Source organism: Lepidochelys kempii, chromosome 2 (genome assembly GCF_965140265.1).
Source record: "Lepidochelys kempii isolate rLepKem1 chromosome 2, rLepKem1.hap2, whole genome shotgun sequence".
Lineage (NCBI taxonomy): Eukaryota > Metazoa > Chordata > Testudines > Cheloniidae > Lepidochelys > Lepidochelys kempii.
Genome location: NC_133257.1, coordinates 109843044 through 109862927, shown reverse-complemented (window position 1 = coordinate 109862927; position 19884 = coordinate 109843044). Strand labels below are relative to the sequence as shown.

General features: G+C 44.5%; 1 protein-coding gene across 4 annotated transcripts in view; it reads left to right on the top strand.

Annotated features, from left to right (window-relative positions):
* The window catches only part of RNF144B (ring finger protein 144B), a 104554-nt gene that overhangs the window by 68404 nt on the left and 16266 nt on the right, over positions 1-19884 (top strand). For all 4 annotated transcript variants that reach the window (XM_073331902.1, XM_073331903.1, XM_073331900.1 and 1 more), the window contains one exon: positions 16129-16189. In XM_073331902.1, coding sequence (XP_073188003.1) covers positions 16129-16189 — 61 coding nt within the window. The remainder of the gene's footprint in view (positions 1-16128; positions 16190-19884) is intronic.

Genomic DNA, 19884 nt, shown 5'->3' with positions numbered 1-19884 from the left:
TATATTGGGGTGAAGCAGGAAAAATGAGGACAGTTTCTTGTGTGTCAGTCTTTCTATAAATTGTAAGGGAAAGCTGGGTGGGAGTTGGATTTGACAGATGAGAAGAGTGAGAGTCTCAAAACCCAAAAGAGAGAACTTTCCAGTAGATGAGACTTTGGGAGCCCTGAGGCTGAACAAGGAGGTTACACTAGTGTGTGCACACACATACACACGTGTGTATACACCCACAGATATGTATAACACACATGCAGAGGAACATGCATATATACTTCTAAGGTTTGAGATAAAGAAACTGAGGTAGCATCCAATTCTCAGTTATATTATGTCCCCTTTATGCCATTTAGTCTGGGTAAAGTGGTCAGAAATAGCCCCTAGTCAAATGGCCTGCCTGGCTATTGTAGAAAGGATGTAAAGTTCCTAGATGGCCCCACTCTCAACCATGGCACACGAGATGGGTCGCTAGTATGGCTGGAGTGTACTACACTGCAGCAATTCTCTGCTTCCCAGAGGCCATGAAAAACAGAGTGTCAGAGAGAGCAGCCCCAAGGCTGTTCTTGCTTACATGGCAAATAGAGGGAGAATGTAGGGAGTGCAAAGGTGGCTAAAAGCATTAAACGACCTTTGCCCTCACTCCTTTTCTCTCATCCCCAAGTGCAGGAATGAAATAAATGAGACCCAAGCCCTGAATTTTCTTCCCCTGAATTGCACAAAAGCAAATACTTATTTGTTATCCTGTGGGCCTCCTACAGCCCTGTATTCAAAGATGGCATAGCTGTGCTCACTATAACCCAGTTCAAACGTGGGCATTGCCAGCGGAATTCTGTTGTGAATCCCCCAGTGAATGTGACCTGTGAGTATCTTTGTTCAGAATGTTTGCACTGTACAATAGCCAAGGTAGTGACCCCTGCATCCTAAGCTAAGCCATTTTAACAACTGTTTTAAATGTGGTTTATTTTGTAATGTAGACAAGGCATTAAAGTAAACTTCACTCTACCTGTGGTGAAATGTCATTCTGTAGTAAGCTGCTATTCTCGACCTCTTGGAATGCAGAAACGATAACTTAGTATGAGAATGGCTGTGGCACCCTTCCCCCGCACCAATTCAGAGTAAGCAAAGGAAGCAGAAGAGAAGGCTTGGGGCTATGGGGCAATATGAAGAAGACCTAATTCTATGACAGGGGTAGGCAACCTATGGTATGTGTGCCAAAGGCGGTACGTGAGCTGATTTTCAGTGGTACTCACACTGCCCAGGTCCTGGCCACCAGTCCGGGGGGCTCTGTATTTTAATTTAATTTTAAATGAAGCTTCTTAAACATTTTAAAAATCTTATTTACTTTACATACAACAATAGTTTAGTTATATATTAAGGACTTATGGAAAGAGACCTTCTAAAAACGTTAAAATGTATTATTGGCATGCAAAACCTTAAATTAGAGTGAATAAATGAAGACTTGGCACACCACTTCTGAAAGGTTGCTGACCCCTGCTCTATGATGATGCTTCCCTGATGAGGGAGGTGTGGAGAGGACCTGCACCCGGTGGATGAAAGAAAAAGAGCTGTGCTCACTGCTGAGGAGTGAAGAAAAGACTCAGAGGGTATGGCTCTCCTATAACTCCTCCTCACTCCTGTAGGAAATGAGGATGAGCCAATCTCGTTCTGTGACTGCCCTCTCCTACTAGCAGACTGGAGATGGTATCCCAGGTCTGCTTTCCTCTTGTTTGAAAAGCCAGCATGTGCATATTGTAATAGGAGCATGTTGCAAGGCCCCAGGTCAGCAAAGCACTTAAGCACCTGGTTAAGTCCCAGTACATGCTTAAATTAAGCATGTGCTTAAGTACTTTGGTGAACTGGGGCCTGAGAACCACATCTGGGGTTCTTACAGCACATGGGCATATGATGGAGTTATTCTTCACCTTCCACAGCATCTCCTCTTCTCCTCCTTTACTCTGCATGGAAATAGGAGAGAAACTAGTGGGCATTCTCACATCTTGGGAAGTAGGCAACCAGCCTTGAACAGAAAAGAATGTTTGCTTTAGTTGTATCATAACACTTAACAAATGTTACAAAGAGTTTTACTCTATTAAGCTATGTTTGTGGAGCTGCAGAAATTCTAAAGACTTATTTCCCATTAGCTAATCAAGAGGCCACTCCAGGGCATGCATTAATGGCCATTAATGTATTTCTTGGGTGCTTTCTGGGGCTAAAGGCTGAGTGACTACACAGCCCAAGAAGTGCATTAATGACCCATGAATGAAAGAATGTTCTGAAACTCCCTATTGGCATTGCTACTAGAAAAATGAAACTTTTGCATTTTAGAAGTCTGTTAAAATGAAATGTTTTATGGGTTTCATTGAATATATCTTTTTACTATGAAAAATAGTTCACAACAGATAGCAGAAAATAGTAAAACCATTCTCCTGTTTTCTTTAGTGATCTAAAAAGTTATTTTGTAAAACGTGTCAGTTATATGCAGAAACTTTTATTTCTGTTTCTCTTTCTCCTCTACAGGACTGCACCACTTAAAAAAATAAATAAATAAAAATAGTTAATTTGTGTAGCGGGGTGGATACCCCGCACCTAAAATAGAAGGGGGTTAAAAGCAGCCCTGGAGAGGGCTGTGGCTGGGGATGGCTGATTGGGGAAGCAGCCGCAGCTGGGCCATGCCCCATCAGGCCCGAGTAGGCCTGTTTAAAAAGGCTGTGAGCCAGAGGCCCAAGGAGTCTCTCTCCAAGCTGGGAGAGAGTAGGGCTTACCTGCCTGACAGGGTACTGAGGGTGGTGCAGTGCTGGGGAAGGAACAGGCTGAGTGGGGGTGCTCCAGGCTGGCAACTCCCCAGGCTGTAAGGCCTGGTCCAAGGCCCATAGAAGTACTTGGAGGCAGAGGAAGGCAACAGGTCCGAACCACCTTGCCTATGATGAGTGGCCTTTACACTGCAGTCTGCCCCAGGGAACAGGGGCTTGGTGATGACTGGCAGTAGCCCAGGCTGAGGCAAGGTGGGGATAGTGGGTTAGGGGTTCCCCAGGAAGGGGAGACCCAGAGGAAGAGTGTGGGGGTACTGCCAGGGGGCAGAACCCCAGAGAAAGGGGCACCAGGGTCTGTGAGGGACATGGGGGCCAGAGTGTGTGGATCACTGGCTTTCAGAGGGTGTTCTGTGCTGGAAAGAGCTAATTCCCCAATGACCAGCAGGAGGCACTACAGGGGTGAGTCCAAACCTTTAAAATTTGGATAGTATAGAATGTTTTTATTCCAAATTGCATGCTATGTATTTAAATAGATGACAGTATAAGGGCATTGTACAAACAAGAATATTGAAGGTGTTTGGCATGGAAATATTAATTAAACATTATACATGATTCAGTACAGGATCTAAAATGCAAGTTCCCATTTCAGGCAGAAAAATGATAACGTTATAATATTCCACTTTGTGAATTCATGAGACAGTTGATCTCCAACTTTTGCCTATAAAGACTCAACTCTGATATAACTTCATTACGTGAGACCACGTGACTTTCAGTTGGCCACACCCTCTGTGCCATTTGGTGGAATAGACCTTCATATGATTTATTTCTTGTTTGAGTATCTGCTTCTTTAAAAGGACCAATAAAAGACAAATGAAAACAAACAATGTTTCAGTTTTATTGAAGACTTGAATAGACTTTGTCTAAACCAGGAAAAAGGATTTAAATCCTATCATGTTAGTGGACATTTGAAACACCATTTAATACCTAATTTAAACACAAGTTTAACCTCACAATCCTCTAACCTGGTTTTAAACACATTAAACTGTGCCTACACTAGAGGCCAAGTAAGATTTCTAGTTGTGTTAGCTAACAATTAACCCCTCTACCTCCCACCTTTTATTATATACAAGGTCACGGGGTGAATTTAGGATTCTTTCCAAAGCCAACTGAAAAACTGATGGGAGTCTTTCCATTGACTTCAATGAGCGTTGACTGAAGCCCTGAATGCTCATGAAATGGAAGGACTCCATAAAACAAGATATAACTTGGCATAGTGCAAGCTAGTGTTATGAATGTGTCACACACCCCTCTGTCAAGGTACTTTATCTTCTTGGTGTGCAGCATTTCTATTCTTCTACTCCATAGCCTATTCAGTTTTTCAGTATAAATAAGATATCTGTTTTATATTTCAGTAAAACTCTCCAGGGTGTGTAACTCTATTTTTAGATGCTTTTACAGGCTTAATCTTTGTTCTGAGCTGCATTCTGAAGCCTACGCCCTGTTGTGTTTTGTTGCTTTCTATTCTGGCAAAAGCTAAACGTTGTATTCCAGTAAAGTGTTAAACAATGTTGCATTACTTGCTGCTCAGGGACTGTATATGTGCCATACTAGCTTAAAAAAACAAATGAAAATAGGAACATGTCTTTTTTAAAGCGCAGCTGAGCATTTCAGGTATGTTTGGGTAGAATGTACTGCTTGCTCCCAGCCTGAGGAAGGTGTTGGGAATTAGATGTAGGGTGAAATGGAGCTCATTGGGAGGAAATCAGGGAAGAGTAGCTTTCATGCAGGAAAGAGGTGTAGCCGAGAGGATTCGTTACAGATCTATCCCCGCCCACCTTTGACCAAAAGCCTTACTTCTTCTCTGACACAGCGTTCCCTATTGCCCCAAATCTGGAAATTCACCTAATAATCCTCAGTATTAACAGCTTTCCAAAGGGTTGACGTCAGTATAAGGTTTACAGCTAATTGATATGCTGACAAAAATGTTCAAATTTCCAAGAGAATGATTTTTATTCATTCCAGCCTAAGTGGCATGGGAAGTATGCAGTTTATAGAAATTATAGCAAGCACTGTTTTGCTGATGGGCTAGGGATACTAAATCCAAAATGGATCGGAAGTGAATCATTTTTCAAGATAAATAGTGTTGTGTGAATTGTTACTCTGGATGAATACTTAAAAAGATTGTTCAAAATTTTGCCTGTAGTTTATCACACAAGAAGGCCATCGGCAGCCTGGAAGTACAGGCCATGGAATCCAAAGGATAATCCTGATGGCTATTTAAGTATGTTGTCATAGTATAGTCAGCAAGTAGGACGCTTGCAATTTGAAATGTTACTTTTAGGCAGCTTGCTCTCTGCTCTCATTGGTATAACGATGTTGTGGTAGTGGTGATGGAACTGGTGCTCTGGAAAAAAGCAACTTTAATTTTATTATCCAAATAACCAATTTTTGCCATGACATAAAGTATATGAATATTTGGCCATATTTTGTCATAAGGTATGTTGTAGGTAGATCTATGCTGGAACAGGAATTTTTATCCATGAAAAATGTCGAGACATTTGATTTTTTTTTTTGTTTTTTGATTTGGAAACTTGAATTTTTCTGCAAAACAAAATTTTAAAGTATTTTTGTTTTGGGTTGCTTGGAACATTCTGATTTAATAAAATGGGAATACTTCATTCTGACTTTCTAAAAAACTTTGAAATGAAAAAGTAATTTCAAAATAAAAAATTGATGTTTAGTTTTGACCTTATTTAACTGCTTTTAAAGTTTTTTTTCTCCTAAATGAAATTTCATGTAAATCAACAGTCTCTCAAGTTCTGATTTTGATGAAATGGCACTTTCTGACAGAATAGAATAATGTTCTGTTGGAAAATTTTCTACCAGCTCTAGTCCTAGGTCAAATCCTGGGTATTGTGTTAAATCAACAGTTGCTCGTAGTGTAGCCATTTTAAAAGCATACATATATGAAAAGGCAATATTTGATGAAGGAAGGGTCTGTTTCAAGATAAAAAGCATTTTAAAAAGCAAACCAGTTATCTTCTCAAACAAGACGTTTTATTCTTTAAGAACCAATTTTGAATTGGATTCATAGGTGTTACAGATGGAAAGGACCTAGTATGTTATCCAGTTCTTCTCTCTGCTGATGCAGAATTGTCCCATACCGAATGGCCTTGACTGTGCTGGGGATTTGCCCTGAAATACACCAGTGAGTGACTGAGCTGCATTAGTGCACAACCTCCGGTGTAGACATAAGCCACAGTTTGCATTTGTGCAGCTGATTGTGCTGATCACAGCTTGCACTGATGACCAGAATCAGAGCAAATCCCCAGTGCAGGCAAGACCTATATTTTCTAGTGCAGGAGCTCTCCAACTAGAGTGTCTGAGGGACTGTCCCTCTTCTCTCCCAGCCCTACTGCCGTCTCTTCCATTTGTCCTCATGTAGCATTCCTCTGTCAACTACAGCAATCACTTATGTTGAAAAGTAATATTAGGAAAGTACTTATGGTATCATTAGTTGTCTTTTAATGCAGTTTAGCAGCTGAAACAAGGAGGAGAGCCAGCATCATATGACCAGCTAGCTCTGCACAGACTGCCAGCGAGTGGTCAACTGGCCACAATTAGTCCACAGCCTCTCTGTTCATGATTTGTCTGTTACTTCTGATTCCTATATAGTATGAAGTGTGTAGCACTTGGTATCTGTAGGCCTCATGTATATATGATTTAGATCTGTAAGTGTCCTGTTTTCATTGCAGGCATAAATATAAATCTGGCCTGACTCTCCTCTCTCTCTCTCTCTAGTTTTGCACCACATCACTCCATTGATTTCAGTAGAGTTACTTCTGATTTACATGATTGACACCAGTATAACTGAGAGCTGACTCAGGCACATCATCTGTCTTGTAAAGAGATGCAGGGATGGTCTGAATGATATATATATATATATTTTTAACATTGGCCCAAATCTTTAAAGTTCTTACTGATTGTATATCAGTTTTTATTTGGGCAAAAATCCAATTAGCATGCATTTAAAAAAGGTTAATTATTTTCTTTCTTTTTAATTTGAAAACTGGTTGGTCATTCACTAGAAGTGAAGTGTAAGAAGGTAGAGATCCACTGCCATCAGATCTTTGTTTTCCAGCATCCAAATTATTTTATTTTCCTCTTTGTCATCCACTGGTGCTTTCAATAAACGCGAAGGGAGCAAGTAAGCCAGTTCTATTTGAAATGAGCGAGCTCCTTAACGGTGAAGATAAATATTTTATGATGAAACTAGTAAACGCTGTATCTGGTGGCGGGAGGATGAGGTTAGCCTCCGACACTGAGGAGGCTGAAACCTCCCTCTGCCCATGAAAACCAAACCCAACCTACACTGTTTGGTCTTGACTTATCAAAGTGTTTCCTGTTGCTGTGGTGTCAATAACGTTCTGCCATAAATGCAAAGCCATACAATTTGTGCTTTTAAATATTTAAGGTGTGGGATTTTTAGGTGAATTTTCTGTAGAAGTGAAGTCTGCATGTTGGAAGGCTATGAGGAATGATTTTTGAACTTTTCTCATATACAAAAGTATATGTGTAAGGGGACTTGTAGCGGAGTGGACACCCGCTCGGGCCCAGAGGGGTTTAAGATAGCCCTGGGAGAGGGCTGGGGCAGGGGAAGAGCTGGGCTGATTGGCAGAGCATCCACAGCTGGGGGCCACGCCCCAAAAGACCCAGCGGGCCTTATAAAAGCTAGAGAAGGCGGGAGCGGAAGAGTGTGCGCTCACGCTCTCTCTCTCGCGCTCTGAGAGGAGGGACCTGGCTGCAGAAACCTGAATAGAGGACCTAGTTTGGAGCAGGGCTGGGGAAAGGCCAAGGGAGCTGTGGAGCTCTGGCCTAGGAAAGCCCCAGGCTGCAGGTCTGGGAAGGCCAATTAGGTACAGAGGTTGCAGGGGCAGCCATGGGTAGGCAGAGGCAGCAGGTCCAAACCCAGCCTTGCCAGTGATGAGTGGCTCATACTGCAGCCTGCCCCAGGGTGTGGGGGCTAGCTGGTGACTGGCAGGAGCCTACGACTGAGGTGAGGTAGGGATAGTGGGTGGGGGGGGGCTCCCCTGGGAGGGGAGACCCAGAACTGTGGGGTACTGCCAGGGGACAGCACCCAGCGAAAGGGGCACTGGGGTCCTGGGAGGGACACGGGAGCCAGCAGCAGCAAGGCGAGACACCGGCCTGAAGAGAGCGCTCCGGAGGCTGGAACGCTAATTCCCTGAGACGACCAGCATGAGGGGCCGCCGGTGAGTCTGCGCCCAGTTACAGGACTGTTGCCCCCTTACTAACATTCAATGGGGGTGTTTTGGTTGGCTAGCTCCCAGTACTAAAAGGGGAAGGGTCGATGGGAGATCAGGACCCTGATACTGACAGTCCCCAGGAACAAAGGGGAGAGGCCAATGGTCCAGGTCAGCCTGAATGACAGGGCGGGCAGGCTAATCAGGGAGTCAGGAGGCCAGGAAGGTCCCATCCTCCCTGTGAGCTGGAATTGCCTGGGTCAGACAGAGTGGGGCCGAGCTAAGGTGAGAGCAGGGCACCGTGCTGAGCTGGAGAGCAGAGCCGTACCAGATCCAGAGGGACCAGAAAAGCAGCCTAGGAAGCAGGTCAGAGTTGGGAGCAGAGTCACAGAAACAGCCCAGGGAGAGCAGACCCTGTGCTGGGAGCAGAGATGCAGACACAGAACCAGGTGTGGTGAGCAAGGGGGGACCCTGGGCAAAGGGCCCAGCGCAGAAAGACACCCACAGTCAAGGGTCCTTGCAGGCCAGACTGGGAGGGGGATCTTAACCCAACAGGGGGCTGACGCTGGGAAGAAGGGTCCCACCACCCAAAGCCTGGAGGTGTGTGGCCACCACCAGAGCAAGTGTCCAACACGCAGCATCCCTGCAGCACAGCCAGGGCCTGAGAAGGAGGCCTGGGACCTACAAGGAACAGACTGTGAACTGCCCTGACATTCCAGAGACACTGTTTGTGATGTTCCCTGCCACAGAGCGGGGTGATGTATTTTTCTTTAACCTTTCCCATTTTTCCTTCTTCTTTTTTAAATTAATTGTTGATTAAACAACTTGTATTTGCTTTAAATTGTATGTAGTGATCAGTGGGTCAGGGAAGTGCCCAGTGTGGAGAGTACCCTGGAGTGGGGACACCCTAGCCCCTATCCTAGGTGACCACAGCAGGTTTTGGGGTTGAGCCCCCCAGGAATCCTGGGCCCAGCCTTGTTGGGGTTGCGAGGACTCTGCCAGGCAGGAGAGTGGAAGGGGAGCCCTCAAGGACAGGGAGGCCTCTGGGTAAAGGAACTGGGAGCGAGGACTCAGATCCTTTCGCTAGCCCGGTGTAATGCAGAAGCCAGGAAAGTTTCCCCCACAATAGCTGGACCATTCCCCTGCTTACATATGCTGCCTCCAGGCATGGATTTAGGGGTTTTGGCAGAGGAGGTTACTGGCTGGTGCAGCTCCCTGTGGTAGCCTGGTTCACGGTGTTTGTGGTGGTCTCACTTATTCAAACATCCATTTTACTAGAACATCATCTGTTGTGAGGAACCTCCCTCTCTATGGGCAAGATTATGGCATGGTCCACATGGCTGCTCAGGGACATAAATGGATGTAAGATCCATTCCCCTCTGTGACCTCCCTGACTCTCCATTACAAGCATGAGGATTTAAGCAGCGGCTGTGTGTCCAGTACGCTCCCTCTCTGGTGCATCTCTTGGGAGAGTAGATGGAGCTTTTTGGCTCTGCTGCCTCCAATGTGCTGGCCACTAGAGTAGTGGGTGGGCAAGTGGGGGAGGGCACAAGAAAGGACTAATTCCTAGCTGCTTCCGTGTGCTACCCTGTACTGAGGGCTGTAAATAAATGGACAGTCTAGCCTTGTGTGCATTGAACCTCGTTCCTTTCATCCTCCTTTATTTGTTTCTTTGCCTCAGGGACCTACAGTGTCTCCCAGTTACTGTAACCTTTATAGAACTCATTAAGAATCCTATTGTTGGACACTGTGCAAGGGTGTCACTGGGCGTTCTGAGTTACAGCATCTCCATATGTTTACTGGGATTTCTTAAGTCTTTATGCTTTGTGAGAAAGGCGCTATCCCCACTACAGTTATATTTTTTATAACAATATTGTAGAAGTGCCTAATGTGTACAAAATCTAAAACTTATTTAAAACGTATGATAAATCGCAAATGTAATGCCTGACAGCTTTTCAGAGGAGAAGAGCATTTGTTATCCATGTACATTTTCGCTAGACCTTTAACATAATTAAAAACAGCTCTGAAATATTTCCTTTGGCATTTGTCAACCAGCCTCCTTAAATTGGACAACTTCTTAGCCTGGAACAAGCTTTGGTATTTTCCTTTCTGTCACATACCTGCTCTCCTTCCTTTGTCACTTTTTAATCAAACTTGGTACAGCTTTGATTCCGAACCCTGATTCCCAATGGCTTCGGAAGTTCTGGGTGTGTGGATACAGTGGATGGGATTATCAGGAGAGGGTGGGGGGGGTAGAAATGTAACAGACGTGTAAGGGAGCCGTTAAAAGTCAGCCTGAAAAAATGCCAGGATAGGAGGAGACAAACATTTAATCTCACAATGATCCCATCCAATGCTTGTCATCTTTGCTTTATTAAATGTAACTGAGATTAAAAACGTCTTGTGTCAGGGATGTGCCACTTTTATTTCCCTATGAAGTGCCAAGGGCTGAATAAATAATAATTATGATTTCATCGCTCTTTTTAATTCACAGCACTAGCAGCTATTAAGGTGTCATATACACAAGCAATGATGATATTTCTTTAAGAAACACTCAAATAGATTCTTTTAAGGCACCTGGAAATCTGGGGAAATTGTGGGATAGATCCTTGGTCCTATTTTTGCCAGCTTTGTGGTGCAAAGGAGCCAGAAATTTGGTGGGTCTGTCAGAGTGAGGATTTCATGGAATGGGAAATTAGCTGTATGCCACCCACTTTCCAGGCCAGTCCTGCAATCCCCAGTTGCTAGAAAGGCCCATTGAACTAGTCAGCTGGATGTAATTAAGTTATCTCAAGGGCTGGGCATCGACTCACCAGTCCCAGGGTCAGGGTGTCATAAAGTAGACATAAAGACATCCTTGCTACTTCCCTGCCTGTTAAATGTATCTTAGTCACAGCTGAGGATCTAGCCCTGTTTACATAACCAATAGGTTTATGTTTTTGTTTGCAAAGTAAAGAGTGACGTTTTCTTATGTAAGGAAATTTCCAATGGTCAATATGCAGAAACTTTTTTTATTTTGTACTTCTGTATCACATTTCATTTAAATGCACTGAATCTCTGTGTGTATATAATGTCTTCTGCAGTTTCCACAGTATGCATCCGATGAAGTGAGCTGTAGCTCACGAAAGCTCATGCTCAAATAAATTGGTTAGTCTCTAAGGTGCCACAAGTCCTCCTTTTCTTTTTGCGAATACAGACTAACACGGCTGTTACTCTGAAATGAGTCTCACAAGACTCCTGAGAAAATGTTATCTCCATTTTAAAGATGGCAAAACTGGTAGAGGTTACATGAGTTGCCCAAGATCTGAATGAGCCAGTAACAGCTGGAAATGGAACTCAGGCTTTCTGACTCCTTAACCCATAATGTAGCTACAAGATTTCTCTCTTCCCCCCCTTATAACATAGGGCATGAGTCAAACCCTTTGAAACCAATAGGATCAGGCCCACATTGCAATTTTTCTCTGAATTTACTCTAAAGAAATTTCTTGTACTTTATATTTTCTACAGGATGAACCTTTTAACTATAGTATTTGTTAAAGTTTTAACACTTTCTTCTCAGAGTTAGGATTTTTTTTCAAAAGAACAAATATTTATGTATTACATGGAAGGAGTAAAGTCTACAATGAACTTTGGCCTATTGTGCACTTCACTGTATATTCATTAACTTTAAGTGGAGCTATTAAAACAGCGTTTTGTTTTGTTGTTTGTTTTTTGTTCAGAGGTTCTTGTGAACAGGGGGCAGCTGGCCTGTAAGACTAGTAGGGATAATCCCCTCCAATATTGCCATCCCTACCAGCCACACTGTAGATATTGAGTTGTGTAGCTGATGCAATACCGTCTGCTGGGACTCCTGGTGGAGCGAATACTGCTCCAGTCCCTGGAATAAGCAGAACCCTCCCTGCGTTGCCACTGGTGTCTTCTGGAGCTGCAATCCTGGAAATCCCTGCAGCATATAGACTGCAGACAGCAGAGGGAGGAGGCACAAAACCAGGATTACAGGCTTGTATGGGGCTATTTCCCGTTAACTCCATAGAGGCAGAATATGGGGCTCCCTGAATACATTCCCTGAAGTCATCACCTGTCCCGGTTACCTCTGCTCCTAATTCTCCAGCACCAGCAATTTATGAGCCTAGTGGTGTTAGATATCAGAGATGAGGGGGAAGGGTTAGCCATGGTTCTTTAGCTCAGGCTGTAGCAATTCATGTCTTTTTCCTACCTTCCCAGGGTGTATTGAGGACAAATACAGTAAAAGACTGTGAGCTGCTCAGATACTGTGACAACAGGGGTCATATTAGTACCTAAGATCTGAAGGGTTCTAAGCCTAGAGATGGGTTTTCAAAGTCCTGAAGGGTTTATGCAGTGATGAGCTGCCAAAATATTAACAGGTTCCCGCCTCACCCTACGAGGGGGTTGTTGCCCACCCCCACCCCCAGGGACTCCTGCCCCATCCATCCCCTTCCCCTGTCCCCTGACTGCCCCCAGAACCAGGCAGGAGGGTCTCGTGGGCCACCGTAGTGGGTGCCCACCCCACCCCTAAGAGCCAGAGGCACCTGCCGGGGGGCGAGGTGGGGAGTCCTGGCGGTGCTTACCTGGGGCAGCTCCCAGGAAGCATCCGGCAGGTCCCTCTGGCTCCTAGGGGCCGGGGAGCATAGCAAGGGGGGAGCAGGGGGAGCGGCATCTCCCCCACTAATCACATCAAAAGTGGCACCTAAGGCCACCTAAGGCCTAAGGCTGGAGCACCCACTCTGAACCCATGGGGAAAATTTGGTGGGTGCAGAGCACCCACCAGCAGCTCCCTGCCCGGCCCCAGCTCACCTCCACTCCGCCTCCTCCCCTGAACGCACTGCCCCGATCTGCTTCTCCGCGCTCCCCACCAGCTTCCCACGAATCAGCTGTTCGGTGGGAAGCCAGGGAGGACTGAGAAGCAGGTCATGGCTTCCCGCTCAGGCCGAGGGTGGCGGAGGTGAGCTGGGGCAGGGAGCAGTTCCCCTGTGCACCCTCCCCCACCCACCCCAGGTTACCTACTGCGGCGCGCGCAGCCCTCCTCGCGCCTTCTCCCCCCCTCCCCCAGCCCAAGCTCACCTCTGCTCTGCCTCCCTGGGCCTGAGCGGGAAGCCGCAGCTTGCTTCTCAGCCCCCCCGGCTTCCCGCATGAACAGCTGATTCGCAGGAAGCCTGGGGGGCGGAGAAGCAGAGCGGGGCAGTGTGTTCAGGGGAGGAGGCGGAGGTGAGCTGGGGCCAGGGGTGGGGCGGGGAGCTGCTGGTGGGTGGTCTGCACCCACCAAATTTTCTGCTTGGGAGCTCCAGGGCTGGAACACCTGTGGAGTTGGCGCCTAAGGCGTCACTTTTGGCCAGTTAAATTTAGAAGCCCTTTTAGAACCGGTTGTCCCTCGTGGAACAACCGGTTCTAAAAGGGCTTCTAAATTTAACAACCGGTTCTAGCGAAGCGGTGCGAACCAGCTCCAGCTCACCACTGGGTTTATGTGTACAGGGGTGTGCTAGTAGGGGTTCTGAGCTGAGAAGTGATGGGAGGGAGAGATTTCAGAGCTGAGGGAGGTGGTTCTGAGCCATGGAGAGGTTAGATAGGAAAAGAGGGGCTGATTAGATGGAAGGCTGTGTTTGTGGGTGCATATATTTAAACAGTCAGCTCTCATCTTTGATTTAACTCTGCTCCTGCTGAAATCAGTGGTAAAATTCTCATTGATTTCAACAGAAGCAGCGTAAGGCCAATGTTGAATGCATTTGAAAATCCCAACCTCAATTAAAATCGCACACTCTAGCACTGAGGATTTTTTGACAAATAGTTTCTTGAGTAGTAAAGGGCATGCTTAAGAATCACCAATTAATGCATTAGTGATGCCACACATTTTAAAATACAGTAGCTGTCAGAGCCTGAATGACTAGAAAGGAGCAGCTGGACTAACTCTTACTTTCTCCAAACTCTGTTCAGATTTCAAGGCAACCAGGAGGAATATGGACAATGCTGAAATTGCACCTTTCTTTTTTCACTCTTTGGCTTCATTCTTTACTGAAATTCCTCAGCTCCTTTTTTTTTTTTAAGTTCGATTACTGTTGTGTTTCTAAGAATGTTTCAAACTAATTTTTAATGAACAGATGAAAATGTCTTGAAGCTCATATTACCCTAGAGAGCTGTCAGAGGAAAGAGGTTTGTCCCTTGAAAAGACAGTGTATAGTAATTTCTGTTCAATCTCTGAACTAGAAAGAAAAAATATTTTGAACCTTAAGACTGTGACTGATTAAGCTAAGAATGTGTTTTGTAAAAACTTGCTAATGTTTCTAAGTCTGACATAAAATCCTTTGATTTCCTCAGTTATAAATCTTTTAAGCATCTTTAAAACACTTAAATCCTGATGTCAGTGGCATTTTTTTTGTATAACATGGGTTAGATCAAATAAATGATCCAAACATCTGCCTTTGAAATGCAACTTTATATTCCAGACTGCTTAATTTTTGTACCTTGAGTAAAATGAGTTATGTACAAATGAACACATTCTTTGCTCCTTCCCAGTGGCAAAACCAATCCAAATTACAAGCAGGATAACTTGTATTGTATTTTTGTCTGTATTCTAATACTTTTCATACTGGCGCAACAGAGGGCGAGGCAACCAAGAGTTTGTTACTGCTTCAGTGAGTACTGGAGAGGGCTAAATTCTGGGGGTGTAATGCTGTAGGGCCTCATGTGAAGTGCAGAGAGCCATCAACTCCCTCTGAAACTGTTCATTTGTATCAGTGGGAGTTGAGGCACCTCAGAAAACAGGTCCTAATTTAACAGGAAAATTTAGGAAGGTGGGTTTATTCTCAGGAGAAAAGACTGAGGTGGACTAATACCATTTTTCAGAATGATGGAAGAGTATTTACAGTGATCATAGAATCATAGAATATCAGGGTTGGAAGGGACCTCAGGAGATCATCTAGTCCAACCCCCTGCTCAAAGCAGGACCAATCCCCAATTTTTGCCCCAGATCCCTAAATGGCCCCCTCAAGGATTGAACTCACAACCCTGGGTTTAGCAGGCCAATGCTCAAACCACTGAGCTATCCCTCCCCCCAAAAGCTGTGAACAGGATCATAGAATATCAGGGCTGGAAGGGACCTCAGGAGGTCATCTAGTCCAACCCGCTGCTCAAAGCAGGACCAATCCCCAATTTTTGCCCCAGATCTCTAAATGGCCCCTTCAAGGATTGAACTCATAACCCTGGGTTTAGCAGGCCAATGCTCAAACCACTGAGCTATCCCTCCCCTCCACTGAGCTATCCCTCCCCTAAATGGATGATGGATAAATATAGGTGATGGGTTCAAAATCTAAGATCCAAAGGGCCATATCTTCAGCTGGTATAAATAAATGTAACTACGTTGACTCAAATGAACCATGCTGACTTGCACCAGATGAGGCTCTGGCTAATAATCTTAAAAAAATTAGGGTGACTGAATGTCTTTATAGGGTAGATAATGGAGGATACAGCCCTTCAGCACCTCTATGTCACCAGTTCAAATCCAGCCATGGTTGGTAGTGACTCAGACATACCAGCTAACGACTATGTGGTTGCCTATATGAAATGAGTTGGTAATTTCAGTCCAGTTCACAGTGGACAAGGGTGCACATCACAAAATCCAGCAACACTGTTGTCGTCAATCTTAGCCAAAATGACAACGAAGGGAGACTAAACTCCCCTCTCAGTACCCTAGAGGTGACTCCTGTCACCAAGATTGAAGGACATTGGCAGAGGGAAGCTTTCCTTGTTATACTTCTGTACATAAATAAAACAGGGCTGGCAATCTATCACCTTTCATTAATAATAAATCCACATGAAATACATGGGGAAGCTAGAAGTAAATAAAGCATCCAGGAAGAACTATTTCTTGTGAAGGATAATAAACATAGGGACTAAGTTACTGGAATGTGTGACCTGAAATACAGGTGGTCTGGAATTACCTAGACTTGCATCTCGAGAAGGAAGGGATTGAGGAGAATGGGGGGGAGGGGGAAACTAGTAAAGGAAGGTTGGTTGAGATGAGACTCAAAAGAGCAGGCATATGGGGTTGGCTGGTTTTTTTTTTTTTTTTTTTCTTTTCCTAACATTTCTTCTATTCTTATGTTTCATTTCAGATTGCCTGTTTGGTACCTGTTGATCAGTTTCAGTTATACCAGCGACTGAAATTTGAACGAGGTGTGAACCATTTATTTTATATTTATCCTACCATGGCTTAAAATATGGGGTTACGGGATTCTACTGATTACTAGAAGGCCCTCTCCCCTAGGGAGGGAAAAGGCCTTCCTTTTAACATAACTTAACTACAAAGAGCCGGCTGGATTCTATTCCTACTCAAGTCAGTAACAAAACTCCCATGGACATAAGCAGGAGCAGGACCAACAAGGCAATTTTTTTAAATTAAATTTATTAGTGAAAATATTCAAACTTGTGTGCCTGAGATTAGATTACCTTTCCTGCAGAATCCCCCATACTGGGTCCTTGGGAGAGCTGCAGTGAGGCGGCATCCATGATAGAATGGGTGTAGCTGTGCTGCAAGGGACCAGGTGGCATTTGCATTAGGTTAGGATGCCAGGGGCTGGCATTGGTATGGAGGCATGGAGCGTCCAAGTGGATGTCCTTGGCCTTCCATGATCCTAGAGGATCTGCAATGTTTGGGTTTTTCCATGTGAGCAAACCCAGTTTGCATGATAGGACAATAAAGGGAAAGTGGGGAGACCTCTGCAATGGAACCCTCACCAAGATTTTCTCCCCTGGTTTTTACCATGGGAGGGGATCTCGCTCATTATTGACTACAGCAGAGGTCCCCAAACTGTGAGGCACACCTCTCTAGTGGGTTTCCAAGGAACATTTGGGAGACATGGGTGGGGTCCTGGGCAAGTCCCCATGGGACTGCCACCCAGCTCTGCTCCTGGCCGTGGCCTTCAGCCCCGTATCCGGGGCCCCAGCTTCTGGCCTCAGCCCCCAGCCTCGGCTCCACTTCCACCCCCAGCTGTGGCCCCATCCTCAGCTCTCTTAACCCTGTCTGTATCCCCCCTCACTCCTGAAGCGACAACCCCACTCTTGGCCCCAGCTCGGGGAGGGGCAGATAGGGGTAAGGAGGGGCGTGAGGTAAAAAGTTTGGGGACCACTGGACTACAGCTTTTGTCATAAAGAAGCCGATGACATTAAGAACATAAGAATGACATATGGGTGAGACCCATGGTCCATCTAGCCTAGTATCCTGTCTTCCGACAGTGGTCAGTGCCAGGTGCCCCAGAGAGAATGGACAGAACCAGGGCAATTGTCAAGTGATCCATCCCCTGTCATCCAGTCCCAGCTTCTGGCAGTGGGAGGTGTAGAGACACCTGGAGCTAGGGGGTTAATAGCCACTATCCTCCATGGTTTCTTGAATGCTGTTATACTTTTGGCCTTCACAACATCCACTGGCAATGAGCTCTGCAGGCTGACGATGCACTGTGTGAAGAAGTACTTCTTTATGTTTGTGTTAAACCTGCTGCCTATTAATTTTCATTGGGTGACCCCTGGTTTTTGTGTTTAATGAAGGGGCAAATAATACATCCCTGTTCGCTTTCTCTATACCATAATTTTATAGACCACTATAATATCCCCCCTCAGTCATCTCTTTTCTAAACTGAACAGTTCCAGCCTTTTTAATCTTTCTGTACAGAAGCTGTTCTGTACCCCCAAATCATTTTGTTGCCCTTCTCTGTACCTTTTCCTATTCTAATCTTTTTTTGAGATGGGATGACCATCAAGCTACCTGTGCTCACCTTTCATAATTCTGCCCCTGCGAAGTGGTCTGTTTTAGTTTTACGTAGTCCCACCTTCCTCCACCATCATCTCCACTCAGCCAACAATGTTGACCTCATCACAAGTTTTTTTTGTTTGTTTGTTTTTTGTTTGTTTGTTTGTTTTTTTTTTACACGAAACCTTTCTGCATCTTCTTCCATGCTGCCCCTTAGGAATGGAACACCTATTCTGGAATGACTGGCAAGGCCACTACGCTTTTGTCCTTTGAATTGCTTCTCAGGGCTTATCTCTGCCATGGCATATGTAAGAAATCAGACAGTTATGTTGACTTGAGTGACAGGTTGGATTATTTGGCATATACATAATTTTAAATATTATGTATAAGTGTATCTAATGAGTCAAGTTTATTAATAGTGACTTAACCGTAGGCCAATACCAAAACCAGGGACAGCCATTTTGACCTCAAGTGGCAATACAAATTACAATATAATGGGGTAGGTCTTCTGCCTGCCCAGAGCCACATAGACAGAGGCGGTTACATTTCTCAATGCCAGTATGGCTGCCTTCTAAGTAAGCTGTCTGCATAGATTGAAAACAGAGCTGTAAAGACTGTCCATAACTTGCTATTGGACAAGCTGTCTAAATAATTGGCATACCCATGAATCTTTTTAACAAGAGGGAACCAAGGAGACATCTTTGTAATGGAAAGAACTGCCATGTCTAATTGCTTTTTAGTATCCTCTAATCTCAACTTGATTTTAAATTTTAAAATGTGAAATCACTAGTCTAATCTTTTTCCAATTCTGAGGCCTAGAGAATGCAAATAGTTCTGAATATACCCTAACCAAGGAAATTTATATGGAAAAGCCCTACTGAGCTGTTCCTCTAAGCATAGCCTTGGCAAATGTTGTGGATGCATACTATGAATGTGAAGTCAAAAATTGATATTACAATATTACACTTTAGACAATAGAATTCATGCCTGTCTCGGCTCTAAGAAGAGCAGTTGAGGTATTATTTGGGAGACCAAGTATCTTCCTCAAACACTTTGTTTTGGATCATTCCAATCCCATGGGATCAGTCCATTCCCATGTTTCTGCACCATACAAAATTTGAGCACATACCTTGGCCTCAAACTCTCTTAAGGCAGTGGTTTTCAAACTGCGGGTCACAACCCAGTACTAGGTTGTGGAATGTAAGGCACTGGGTTGTGGCGGCTCTGGTCAGCACTGCCGACTGGGCCGTTAAAAGTCTAGTCAGTGGTGCTGCCCAGCTAAGGCAGGCTAGTCCCTACCTGTTCTGACACTGTGCTGCACCCCAGAAGTGGCCAGCAGCAGGTCCAGCTCCTAGGCAGGTAGGCCACGTGGCTCTGTGTGCTGCCCCCGCCCCAAGCACCGGCTCCACGCTCCCATTGGTCGGTGTTGGTAAAGTGCCCCTTCGTGTCCTTACTATGCCTACCTTAGAAACTTCCCACCTGAATCTATCAAAAAATCACTAAAAGTTTTTGGATTGCTCAATTTATTATTTTATCTGTAGTATTTCTCGAGGGCAGAGCAAACAACCAGTCACTGCATGAAGAATGATACATTTCATATTTCCTTATCTTCTACACCCAACTGAGCATTAAAATGATCTAAAAATAAAGCTTGCTGATGGATAATTTATTAATCAATATGTCAATAAAAGATTCTAGCTCTGCCCATAAGGATTTGTTATAATAGGAGGATCCCGATGGTGGCAAATAAGCATATTCAAAGCAACTAAAGTAATATTATAAAGGAAATAGGGATTACCTGGAACTAATACATTAACTGTAGCATTTAATTTGACTGAAATTAAAAGGGCCAGTCCACTGAATGGTCTTCCCTTCTTAGCACATTTGATAAATTTCAAAACAAAATTCATAATTGGGAGATAAAAAGATCCATCTTTGGTGAGCCAAGTTCCTTGTAAAAAAATTAAATCAAATAGAGATGAGATTTTAAAGGTTTTTCACAACAAATAATTCTTAAATTCCAAATCATGGGCTTTGCTTTTGAGGCTGTTGAATTCATTTCATGAATTCATCAATAACTATAATGGATCCAGAGGGAAACTTCTAGTCAAGTCAATTCCTTAAC